The sequence below is a fragment of the Accipiter gentilis genome, chromosome 21 (assembly GCF_929443795.1).
Source record: "Accipiter gentilis chromosome 21, bAccGen1.1, whole genome shotgun sequence".
Classification (NCBI taxonomy): Eukaryota; Metazoa; Chordata; class Aves; order Accipitriformes; family Accipitridae; genus Astur; species Astur gentilis.
The window spans coordinates 16,701,453-16,714,452 of NC_064900.1; the positions used below are offsets into that span (position 1 = coordinate 16,701,453).

General features: G+C 47.8%; 1 protein-coding gene across 11 annotated transcripts in view; it reads left to right on the top strand.

Moving 5' to 3' along the window:
- The window catches only part of BCL9 (BCL9 transcription coactivator), a 67,111-nt gene that overhangs the window by 47,179 nt on the left and 6,932 nt on the right, over window positions 1–13,000 (top strand). For 10 of the 11 annotated variants that reach the window (XM_049824434.1, XM_049824441.1, XM_049824440.1 and 7 more), the window contains 6 exons: window positions 2,273–2,579; window positions 4,159–4,475; window positions 5,399–5,588; window positions 6,094–6,193; window positions 6,627–8,856; window positions 11,451–11,711. In XM_049824434.1, coding sequence (XP_049680391.1) covers window positions 2,527–2,579; window positions 4,159–4,475; window positions 5,399–5,588; window positions 6,094–6,193; window positions 6,627–8,856; window positions 11,451–11,711 — 3,151 coding nt within the window. In that variant the 5' untranslated portion in view covers window positions 2,273–2,526. The remainder of the gene's footprint in view (window positions 1–2,272; window positions 2,580–4,158; window positions 4,476–5,398; window positions 5,589–6,093; window positions 6,194–6,626; window positions 8,857–11,450; window positions 11,712–13,000) is intronic. The other variant, XM_049824443.1, reaches the window with a different exon arrangement.

Consider the following 13,000-nt stretch of genomic DNA (forward strand, 5'->3'; position numbering starts at 1 on the left):
GATTGGAAAATACAGTTCCCTTGCAGAGCACATAGATTCTAATAGATGGAAGATACATACATGTATAATAAAGTAGGGTTAAAGATTTGGAGGGTTTTTTTTCTTCCCTGTGAAGAACCTGAAAATTTGGTGACATCAGAAATATTGCGCAGGCAGTGTGTTCCTGATTCTGTTCTTCACGTTTTCTCATTGCACTGTGCAAGACAGGGAGTCTGAGAAAATTCTCATCTTGTAATAAAAAGTAACATGATAATCCGTAAATATCAGAAGTAGGAAACTGGAGGGTGAAACAACTAGAATGCTTAAGTTCATCACACAGGCATCTATGTTCTGCTTTTAGCATTGAAGTCTGCTCACATTAATGCTGTTATTACTTTTTTCTTTTACCTGAAATTCACTGTATTTTCAGTCGCACCTTCACGTTAAATGAGGACCCCAAAGTATCACTGAGTTCCACTGACTTTTACAGATGCATAAATCTCTTAACAGACATAGGAGCCAAATTTGCACGCAAAGATGGTACAATTTACATACTTGTGAAGATGTTGTCTCTTGTCTTTAATGTATCTGTACAGCACCAGCTCCAATTACAGCATGATAGTAGTAACAATAGTAATAGAGTAACTCCAACATTGTTCTCAAAATCAGTGGGATAACCAGCTGATAGCCCCAGAAAGGCATGTGGATCCTGTGGAGTCTATGGCACAGACTGGATTTCATCTGATTGTGCCTGATAGGAGGCATTAAAAATGAGAACTTTATTGAAGAAACATTCCCTTCATTAATGGGTTTGTGCAGCACAAATAGGGAACGAGAGAACAGGGAACAAAATTATTTATCTGGCTTCTGAAGGAGGAATATGGTAGAGAGGAGAATTTTTGGAGGTGATGCAGAGCTTCATGGAACAATGGCAATGTGGAGCACTATTATGTTAAAGTACAGCAGTGCAAAGTCACTAAAAAGTGTAACGGCACAACCTCACAACAAGATAAATTTGGGGAACTGGAAAATCATGTTGTTCAATACTAAAAGTTACTGATAACTCTTCTTGGCCAGAGGTGGTCATACAGTGCCTGTGTTTCTTAACCCGCTGGTGTCAGTGCATAAGCAAACCAATTTTTGTTTTCTAAATGCAGTTTGAACAGGAGTTTCTTCCCAAAATTCAAGACACTCTGTCTGAGGTTTATTTTGTTTCATTTGATATACACAGGAGGAAACTGTTTCTTTGGGTGCTGAGAAGGAATACCAGGAATATTTACATTTTGAGTAATATTTAACTAGCAATGCTTAATACATTAACAATAAATCTTGGTTAGATTCTAAATTAAGTGGATTTGCATCTGAGTAGGTGAGATGAACAGGAGAGATTTTGTTGAAACATAAACAAGACAGAAATTTGTTCCAAAATAATTTAGCCCAAAGGATGTAAACAGTAATGTTCAATAGTTTCCTCCTCCAGAAACAGTTTTATGTGCCTTATTGCCTGCGTCATGCATATTGTTTCTTAGAAAGAAGCTGAAAAAATGCTTATTTTTTGGGTCGGGTGGTTTTGTTGTTGTTTCTTTGGTGGTTTTTTTTTGGTTTTTTTTTTTTAAGCCTCAATAGTCTGAATAGTGTTGCTGAGCAAATTTAGAGGGGTAGTTCTCTAGTGATCTTTTGGCATTTCTAATAGTTATAATGAGTGACTAACCTCTGGTATTTCTGGAGTAATCACAGCATAGCTGGTTGCTTACAGGTGGTCAGGAAGGCATTTTATTTGATTTTATGTTCCTCCCTTTGTGCAACCCTTAGCACACATGATTGAACATATGTCTAGTTATATTGGACCAAGGAGACACAAGATTTGAGCAGAGTTTATGTTCTTAAGAAATATCAGATTACAGCCACTCACAGGGGAATTCTGGATAGCTAAGTCATGTTGGGGATTTGTAATTTTGGCTTACTACTGACTTGCTGTGAGGTGTCTTCAAGCTGAACACAGATGCGGAATCAAAGTGTCCAGATATGAGGGAGGGGCTTCCCTGTTTTGTTGACTCCAGAGTGATTTGCTTTGGATGAAGGGAAGATGGCCTCACTGCCTGTAAACTGAGTGGCCAGTCAGGGCTGCCTCTGGTTTGAAATACACAGCTGTACTGAGCCATCTGAAAGCTCTTCTCCTGTGTCTTCTCAGTAATGGGGGAAGAATTGCCATTTACTGCTTTACACCAGACACATCTGCTTGGAAAGTTCCTCACTGGTTTTCTGTTCTCTTCTTGTGGGGTGGTTTTAACAGTGTGCCCTGGAGATGCGAGACTTCCCCTGGGCAGCAGGAGGCAAACGTCTAGAGAATGCTGGAGCTGCAGGAGGGAAGCGCCCAGTGCAAAACCAGAGAGGAGCAAAGAGAAAAAAGGCAAGCAGACAGCCAGCATTGAGAGAAGCAGGTGGCAGAAAGTGCTTTGACGCTGCCTCTGGCGGCACACTCCCCAGAGGAACTTGACGAGAGTCCATCTGCGTGCGTGTGAGACTGTGAGCTCAGGATTTCTGTCAATGCATTCCAGTAACCCCAAAGTGAGGAACTCCCCATCAGGCAACACGCAGAGGTAAGGAGAAGAGCCTGCAGTCAGCTGCTCTGGATTGGTGCATGATGCTGTCCCTGCTTTGCTGCAGGATTAGCCAAGGACTGGTGCATGTGACTTGCTGGTCCTCCTTTGTGCTCCCATCAGACCCGCCGAGTACCTGAGTGCTGGCTGTACAGTGCTGATGAGCCTCCATGTTTGCTAGGCTTAGGGTGAGCTGAAAGCTGTAAACCTGTGAGGTGTGGATTCTCCATTCCTTGCGCCCTTCTCCCTCCCATCAGGTGTTTGAATAGGCTGTAGGAGAGTAAACATGCTGTTTCTATCTGGTTTTTGTTTCTTTCTTCTCCCTCTCCTAATTATCTGTTTCCCTGAGGTGTAGTTGGGCAGCAGAAGGTCTCTCTGTACTTTCACACAAAATGCTTCCTCTGTATTATTGGCCTGAACGGTCTGGAGAACTGATCAGCTGTGCACTGAGATCCTCTGCATCATTCACCTGCCAGTGCAGCAGGTCAGCATCTCTCCTCTGCTAATTTGGAAGGGGAAAATATGGAAGGAAAGCAGTGTTCAGGGTTTTAAGATGGTCTGATTGACAGCATTCTCAAGTTTGATTATTTACTCCTAGAGGTCATCTGGAGCTTAAGAGTAATTCAGAGGGAATGCCTCTGGGTCAGATGTCTGTCCAAAGCAGGAAACAGCTTGTGTGAGTCCCACAGTGAGGATCCTAGCAAGCACTGTGTGCTGGAAGTGGTAGTGATGATGGGAAAACACAATGCAGAAGATCCGATAGCAACAGAGTAACTGGAGGGTGAAGAGAAAGAAAGGGGTGGCTAATATGTCTGTAAAACCCAGAGGAGCAAAATATTTTTTGGATGTAATTTGCTGAATGGAAGAGGGAAAGAAAGACTCTGAATTTCCTTTGGCAAATGAAAGAAGCTTCATCTGCCCCATTTTGCAGGAGTGCGCAGGGAGATGGTATCCTTCTCGTTCCTTATTCGGAGGCAGGTTGTAGCTGGTTTAATTGTTTTCACGGTCAGAGGTTTGTGTTTTCCTGGCAGCTCGCCCCAATGTATGATGAATGCTGCAGTAATGCTGGGTTTTCCTTGTGTTCCCTGTAGAACTGGATAGGGAGGTGCAAGGGAGGGGGTGGGGGGTGTCTGCTCTGATTAGAGCTGTAGTGTATAGTTGGGGTCCAGGAGAGTGGTGAGGTGAACTTTATTGTGCCTTGTTTGTTTACTCTGAGCTGGTCTTGGTGTGAGGCGCTTCTCTGTGCACATAGAAACCGTTGTCTTTATTGACAGAAGCCCCAGAGGTAGGTCCTCATGTGACAGCAGTTCCTGGGATCTGGCAGGTCTGTAGCTTGCCCGGGTACCTTCTTTAGCAATGAGATCCCATCTTGGATAATAACCCTTTCAGGGCATGTTCAAAAAAGCAACTGCATGACTCTAAGCTTGCAGGCATTTTTTTATTTGTCAGCAATTGTCTTAGCTTGCAAAGGTGGCAGTGGTTATTTCTGCTTCTCTCTAATCTGTTCCTACAGGGTTGAATGAATCAACGGTGTGATTTGTCACTTTTTTCTTTTTCTTTTTTTTTTCTCTGTCCCCAGCAGCCCCAAATCAAAGCAGGAGGTGATGGTCCGTCCCCCTACAGTGATGTCCCCATCTGGCAACCCCCAGCTGGATTCCAAATTTTCCAACCAGGGAAAACAAGGGGGCTCCACCAGCCAATCCCAGCCCTCTCCCTGTGACCCCAAAAGTGGAGGTCACGCCCCCAAAGTGCTCCCTGGCCCAGGTGGGAGCATGGGACTGAAGAACGGGGCTGGAAATGGTGCCAAGGGGAAGGGGAAGAGAGAGAGGAGCATTTCGGCAGATTCCTTTGAACAGAGGGAAGCTGGGACTCCTAATGATGACCCTGAAATCAAAGGTATGTTTGCTAGGATTTGTGCGCAAGTGTAGCCAATTAGTCTGAGTCCTCTGTGAGATGGAGAATTGCTATGCAAGTGTTAGCGAAACATTTATTTGTCTGGGGTTCTGTAAGTTCCAGCTAGTGAAGTCTAAAGGTCTTGAGAGCAGGTGAAGAGGAGAGGTTGTCATAGCTGGTATCGCTAAATGCTCTGTTCATGCTCAGTTAAAGTGCAGACCTGACTCTGGTGGGAAAGTTTCTTTGTAACTCTGAAACTTCCCCAGATGATTTGAAAGTATAAATGCAATCTGTTGGTTTCCTTTTGGCCTTTGGCCTTTCAGGAACTGCTCTGTTGTAACTGAGGTTTTAAACAATATGCAAGCCTGTTTTGTCAACACAGATACATAACCCATAGCACCCTGACTGGTAACACAAACCCGAGAGCTGGGATTTCTGTGTTCTCTTCCTGGCTCCAACATTGCCTCTGTGAGGTAGTACAAAACAGACTATATGTGCAGTTGTCCATCTTTTCTTTGTTGTCCATTTTACTAGGTCACCTGGCTAAGGTGGCTGAAGGAAGAAAAAAAAAGTAAAGTTTTGCACAGGGTGTTCTCCTTGGGTGCAGACATATTTATATTTGTTCATTGTAGTGTGTCATTTTCCTGCTACTCTGTGTGGCCTCTAGAGAATTCAAACGGATCAGCTCTTGGAACTGCCACTTGCCTTGGAAAGGGACAAGATGAGCTTTCTCCCAGTGGTGCCTGAAGGGCAGCATGGCGTTAGAGGGAAGATGCATGATGTAATAGAAGAAATGCCTTTAGTAGTGCTTGAGAGAGAAGTGGGAAATTTCAGAGAAGGAAAATCTCTGATCAGTTTCCAGAAATGGGTTTCCAAAGAGCTCCCAAGGTAGAGATCCCCCCCTTTTCTTCTTTCTCCCTTTCCAGACTGCAATTCTGCTGATCATGTGAAATCCCAGGAGTCTCAGCACACACCACACTCCATGACTTCTTCAAATGCTTCAGCCCCGAGGTCTTCCACACCTTCCCATGGCCTGACTGCTGCTTTGGAGCCAGCAAGTGGGCAGAAGACTCCATCCAAAGTGGTTTACGTCTTTTCTACTGAAATGGCCAACAAGTAGGTAGATGCTTGAATGTCTTCAGGGAGCAGGGCTTATATTTGTGCTCCCTTTTAAAAAGATTCTCAAGTGTACTTTCTCCCATCAAGTGTGTTCTTGTAGCAAAAAGTCATTACTTGTTTTGGGGATGCTGAAGGGGCTGGAGTGGAGAATGTCACTACCTCTTGCCCTCTGAGAAGTGATTATTTATTCCTCCAAGGTATGTGTGTTGGATGTTTTTGGGTTTGGTCTTGGGGTTTTTTTTTTTTTTTTTTTCAAATGCTGGTAGATGCTGTTTTGCAATCCATGCAGTGAGTAGCAGCCAGGATGGCTTAAACTGAGACATGAACCCTGAATGCTGATGAGCTTGTAGGTGTAAGCATTTTTCTTTTGCTACTCATCTAGAGTGAAATATGTGTGGTTAAGACTTTCTCCCTTCTGCCAGCTGAAGGATAGAAGGGAGGGTTGTTAAGAAAAATTGGTTCGTAGCTTCAACTGGATATGTGCGTCTGTCTGTCTTTGCAGGGCTGCAGAAGCTGTGCTGAAAGGACAGGTGGAAACCATCGTGTCCTTTCATATTCAGAACATCTCAAACAGCAAGGCGGAACGAAACACTGTACCCTTGGTAGGGAATACCTGCATGTGGGTGGGAAGGGAAATGGTAAATGTGCTTGTCTGTGTGTGGTTCAGAGAGATGGGTGGTTATTTACACTCTGAAATAAGTTTTAGGGTGGAAAAGAGAAAGACAGTTGTTGTTGCCTTCTGCAAATGTCTTGGATCATCCAAAGAAGAGCTTAAGTCTTGCAACATTTGGGTAGTGTATTTCCAACCTATTGCTCATGCAGAGCTAGCACAGAAGCAAGGGGTACCTGCTGTAATGCTTGAGCAAAATAGGTTTCTGCATGGCCAAAATGCTGCTCTGTAATTGCTGCATGAGGGCTACCCTTCCTTGCAAAGTGTGGGCTGATGGGGTTGAGACAGGACGTTTCATTTGCACTGCTGCTTATTTGACATGGCTGTAAGAAAAGTGAGTGATGGTGTGTGGCTTTCTCTTGCAGAACCCCCAGATCACTGCCCTTCGGACTGAACCCAAGCCCCTGCCGCAGCCCCAGCCCCCCACTGCCCAGGATCAGAACCCTCCCCAGAATGCTAAAATGCAGCCGACTCCACCCGTGTCTGCACCGGTATCCAAATCCACTGGCCCCCCGTGTCCCATAGATCAGGACAGTCCCAGCGTGGAAAGCAAAGTCATGTCTGTGGGCAGCCCTGCCAACTCTACCCCATTGCAGACAGAAGGATTTGGGCAGAGTTCGACCCCCAATAATCGAGCAGTTAGCCCAGTTTCCCAAGGTAGCAATAGCTCTGCTGCAGACCCCAAAGGTCCTCCCCAGCAGGTGTCTGGTGGGGACCCATCCAATTTGGGTGAGAATCCAGATGGACTGTCACAGGAGCAGCTGGAGCATCGAGAGCGCTCATTGCAGACCCTGAGAGACATACAGCGCATGCTCTTCCCTGATGAGAAAGAGTTTGCGGGAGGGCAAAGTGGGGGGCCACCCTCAAATGCTGGGGTGCTGGATGGTCCCCAAAAGAAACCTGAAGGGCCAATACAGGCCATGATGGCTCAATCCCAAAGTTTAGGCAAAGGGTCAGGGTCTCGGACAGATGGAGGGGCTCCATTTGGCCCTCAAGGACACAGGGACATGCCTTTTTCCCCAGATGAAATGGGGCCACCACCAATGAACTCTCAGTCAGGACCCATAGGCCCAGACCACCTGGACCACATGACTCCTGAGCAGGTGGCCTGGCTCAAGCTGCAGCAGGAATTTTATGAGGAGAAGAGAAGAAAGCAAGAGCAGGTGGTTGTGCAGCAGTGTTCACTGCAGGACATGATGGTCCATCAGCACGGGCCTCGTGGGGTGGTCCGAGGCCCTCCCCCTCCCTACCAGATGACCCCTGGAGAGGGCTGGGGACCTGGGGGTCCAGAGCCCTTCCCTGAAGGCATGAACATGTCGCACTCTCTGCCCCCCAGGGGCATGGCCCCTCATCCCAACATGCCTGGGAGCCAGATGCGCCTGCCTGGTTTTGCAGGAATGATGAACCCTGATATGGAGGGCCCCAGCGTCCCAAATCCTGCCTCCCGGCCTGGGCTTACAGGAGTTAGTTGGCCAGATGATGTGCCAAAAATCCCAGATGGCCGAAACTTCCCTCCTGGCCAGGGTGTCTTCAGTGGCCCTGGCCGAGGGGAGCGGTTCCCCAATCCACAGGGCCTGCCCGAAGAGCTCTATCAGCAGCAGCTGGCTGAGAAACAGATGGGCCTCCCTCCTGGCCTGAACATGGAAGGCATCAGGCCTGGCATGGAGATAAACAGAATGATGCCCTCCCAGAGACACATGGAGCCTGGGAACAACCCCATCTTCCCTCGCATGCCAGTGGAAGGGCCAATGAGCCCTTCCAGGGGGGACTTCCCGAAAGGAATACCCCCACAAATAGCCTCTAGCAGAGAGCTGGAGTTTGGGATGGGCCCTGGCAGCATGAAGGGGGACATGGGCATGAACGTCAGCATGGGCTCCAACCCACCCCTGGTCCCTCAGAAGCTGAGGGATGCAGGAGTTGGGCCGGAAGAGATGATGAAACTGCGCCCTGGTGTCTCGGAGATGCTCTCCTCTCAGCAGAAAATGGTGCCACTGCCATTTGGGGAGCATCCGCAGCAAGAGTATGGCATGGGTCCCAGGCCTTTCCTTCCCATGTCTCAGGGCCCAGGAGTCGGTCTCCGAAATCTCAGAGAACAGATTGGGCCTGACCAAAGGACTAACAACCGGCTCAGCCACATGCCGCCACTACCTCTCAATCCCACCAGTAACCCTAATAGCCTCAACACTGCTCCCCCTGCGCAGCGCAGCCTCGGCCGCAAGCCCTTGGATATCTCTGCAGCTGGTCAGGTGCATTCGCCAGGGATCAACCCCCTGAAATCCCCCACGATGCGCCAGGTCCAGTCTCCCATGATGGGGTCTCCCTCGGGGAACCTCAAGTCCCCTCAGACGCCCTCCCAGCTGGCAGGAATGCTTGCAGGCCCCACTGCCGCAGCTGCTGCTGCCTCCATTAAGTCTCCCCCTGTCTTGGGGTCTGCTGCTGCTTCTCCTGTCCACCTCAAGTCTCCGTCTCTCCCCGCACCTTCTCCTGGATGGACTTCATCTCCAAAGCCTCCTTTGCAGAGCCCTGGGATTCCCCCGAACCACAAGGCATCTCTCACCATGTCTTCTCCAGCCATGCTGGGGAACGTGGAGTCGGGTGAGTGCCGCCTCTGCTAGCCACTTTTGGCTCTTTGGTTTGCATCGCATTACCCTGAGGTGTGCAGCAAGGAGAGGGAGGAGGTTTCTTGCAGAGTGGCAGAAGCTAGACAGCACTTTGCCTGTGTGAGGGAGGCTGTGCCGAGGGTCTGGTGGGTGGCTATGCTAGTGGAGCACAAGCGCTTTTCTTCCTCCTGCTGTATTTGTGGGTTTGCACCACACCTCCCATGTGTCAAGATGAGGGCTGGTCACTCAGAGGACATGAAAGTAAAAGGGTGGGGCCAAGAGGTGTGAAAAGATGTGGGGTGTTGATGGGAGAGCGCTCTCCTCAGAGGGGTTTTTGGCTGTTCAGCCATAGGTCCTGGTGATTATAGCTTTGTGGAGAAGATCCCACTGATGTTATGAAAACGCTTTGAGATAAAAGGCTCCTGCAAAGACGTACTGAGCATAGTTAGCCAGTTCTGTATCTGGGTATGGTTCAGGCATGGTTAGTGCTTTCTAGGTTTACCACCACGGGCAGGGAGGAGTGCTAACATTTGTTCAGGCCTCAACCATTTTGGAGAGAGCTAAACACCACCGTATGTAGCGTTCAGTAGCGTGCTGGAGCTGTGCCATGGCTGGGACCCCGGGGTGCAGATGCTGGCACTGCCCTCTCTGCTCCCGAACGTCTCCGGGCTGTTGGTGGTACGCCTCTGCCCTCTCCTTCCTGCTCCCAAAGCCTCCCGGAGCTCACCCCGGAGCCTGTTCGCCCCTCCGCTCCCGGGAAGGTCTGGCCGCAGAGGAGCCGTTTGCCCACGTTGCCCTCTAGTGCTGCTGCGGGAAACAGCGCGGTGGCCGGGACGTGCCGGCCGGGGCCGGGGGACCGGCGGTGGCGGGGAGGGTCGCACCTCGCACCAGCTGTCGGGATTGCTGGCCGAGTCTCTGTGCTCGGGAGGAGAGCCTGGATGTTGGTGTCCGTCGTGGCTGCTGAGGCCGTGCCCGGCCTGAGCCCAAGTACTGACAAGTCAGAACCAATTGCTTTAGTCCGTGCTTAAGGTTGTGCTTAACGAATGCATTTACACGCAGCTCTTCCAAAGCATAAATGTTTTGGCATCACAGGATTTTTGTATTCTCTATTCTCCTTTCCTTTTTCTGGGCGGGGGGGCAGAGGAATGTGCAGTGAATTTTCAGTGACAGTACAACTTCGGTTTAGCATCCTTCCTTCACATGTGGTCTGGGTGGCATGAAATCCATTGGTGAAGAACAAAGGAGATTGGTAGTACAGTTGTTTCTAGTTTTGGGAGAGCAAAGGATGATGTTAAGCTGGAAAGCTGCCCAGCAGAGAAAGACCTGGGGGTGCTGGTTGACAGCCGGCTGGATATGAGCCAGCAGTGTGCCCAGGTGGCCAAGAAGGCCAACGGCATCCTGGCCTGTATCAGAAATGGTGTGGCCAGCAGGAGCAGGGAGGTGATTGTTCCCCTGTACTCAGCACTGGTGAGGCCGCACCTCGAGCCCTGTGTTCAGTTTTGGGCCCCTCGCTACAGGAAAGACATGGAGGTGCTGGAGCGTGTCTGGAGGAGGGCAACCAAGTTGGTGAGGGGCCTGGAGCACAAGTCTTATGAGGAGCAGCTGAGGGAACTGGGGCTGTTTAGTCTGGAGGAAAGGAGGCTGAGGGGAGACCTTATCGCTCTCTACAACTACCTGAAGGGGGTTGTAGTGAGGTGGGTGCTGGTCTCTTCTGTCAGGTGACTGGAGATAGGATGAGAGGAAATGGCCTCAAGCTGCAGCAGGGGAGGTTTAGGTTGGATATTAGGAAATATTTCTTTACTGAGGGTTATCAAACATTGGAATATGCTGCCCAGGGAATTGGTTGAGTCACCATCCCTGGAGGTGTTCAAAAAGCGTGTAGACAAGGCACTCGAGAACATGGTTTAATGGGCACAGATGATGGTTGAACTCGATCTTGAAGGTCTTTTTCCAACCTAAATGATTCTGTGATTCTAATAGGTGCAGAGAACACTTCCTTAACTGGAATGAGCAGTAAATATGTGTACATAAAACCTGAAATGAAACATAAACAGGGAGTTTTACTTGTAGCTGTATCAGCAGCTAGTCAGAAATCTGCTCGCATGTCTCAGCATAATATCTGCTACAGCTTTCATTCTGCTGCCTGTGCCTTTTGTGCTTGTTTGCTTCCTAAAGAAAAAGGGAAAGGAGTTACAGTTGACATTTGGTGGGTGCAAGAACAATTAATTGACTATAGATTTTTATTTTTATGGCTAGACCTGGTACCTAAGTCTATCTTCAGTGTACGGAAGTTGAATAGTAGGATTTTCAGATTTACCTGAGAATTCTTCATGTGGATTTGTAGAGGCTCAAGATAGTTCCAGTAGAAGTGCAGAATGCAGGATAACAAATGTTAACCATCTTAACCAATAGGCTTATTTTTCTGGTTACCTTTCACTGGCATTGACTGCGTTAGTCAGATGGTCTCTTGCAATAAAAAGGATTTCTAGGTTTTGAGCTTTCTAGGAGAAAAGGGTGAGATTTAAGGAGAAAAATAAGAAGGAAAAAAAATTAGTCTCTCTCTTTCTCTCTCTCTCTTTTTTTCCTAAGGTGGTCCACCTCCTTCCACAGTCAGCCAGTCTGCTCCTGTGACTCTCCCTGGAAATCTTCCCTCTAGCAGTCCTTACACAATGCCACCAGAGCCGACCCTCTCCCAGAATCCCCTCTCCATTATGATGTCCAGGATGTCCAAATTTGCCATGCCCAGCTCTACACCGCTCTATCATGATGCCATCAAAACTGTGGCCAGCTCAGATGATGACTCCCCTCCAGCACGTTCCCCAAACTTGCCACCTATGAACAGCGTACCAGGTAAGAAAAAGAAATATAAGCCCAAACTATTAGGCAATACAGTGAGGGTGATTTTTATGGAAGCTTCATCAAATGAAGATGGTGAGAGGGAAAAACCTTGAAGAATGTACAGCAATGGGTTGTTTTTGAGGAAGACAGTTGCAGTTCTCTGAAATGAGGGGATAGAAATTCTTGCAACCAGTTTTTTTCTGTCCAGAAAGTGTCTAATCTGGAAAACCCTTACGTATGGGAGAGATTTCCACTCAGGCAGACTGGAATTACTTGTGTGAGTGAAGGCTGCTCATGAGAATAAGGGTCAGACCTACAACGTGTTATCCAGAGGAAACCATTCTTCTCCTGTCCTAAGGCAGTGTCATAGAAGCTTCACAGGTTGTTTGGGTTTTTTGTGGTTTGTTTGTTTGTGGGGTTTTTTTTGTTGTTTTTTTTTTTTTTTTTAGACTGAATGCTCTGGTCTTTTCCTGGGTTTTGTGGATTGCCTTTGTTAAAGAAGACATGTTAGAGTGCTTTGTCAAAACATACATCTTTTCATATAGGAAATGTGTAATGGCAGGCAACCTCAGCTAGGACTGAAGGAAAGTGTCCTGGTCTCTACCTGAGAGAGTTAAAGGAAAAGTAAAATAAAAATATCCTTTTGGTCTGTCTTGTGGATGAGCATGTTTATCTAACTCCAATGCCTGCTGATAGCTTAATGTTCATGGGTACATATTTAATACAACAGTAGGCTGTAGCCCCTCTACCCAATTGAATTAACATAGTTGAAAGAGGGGATGAGTGGATGTTTCATGACAGTGGCAATTGGTAATGAATTCTCCGTGAGTTTACCTGTAGCTTTGCTGTCTGTTTCACGCAGTAATGATCAGAGTGGCTGAATATACCTGGGGAAGCTGGCTAATTGAGTAAGTTAATGATGACAGCTCATTAACCTCATTGATCGCTGCCTCCTAGTCTTACGAGGGGTTCCTGATTTATCCCCTCTTGCGTTCTGAAAGGAGATTCAGTCACTTCCCAGTGGACAAGTGTCCATATGCTGATAATCTGTCACAGATGTGTTTGTTACTGCCTGTGTCATCTAGACTGCCAGAAAAGTAGGAAAGGTGTGGGTTGGACTGAGATCCTACTTAGAGAGCGGGCTTTAGTCACTTTTTGATACGGCGGTGACAAGCCTAGGGAGGCAGCTGTGCAGGTGGCATCCGTTTTCTGATTAAAATAACATTTTCCAGAGCCACTACTGATGTTTTTTTTACTAGCATGAAATTTTTTTTGTGTGTGTGCAGACTTGGTAACCTGCA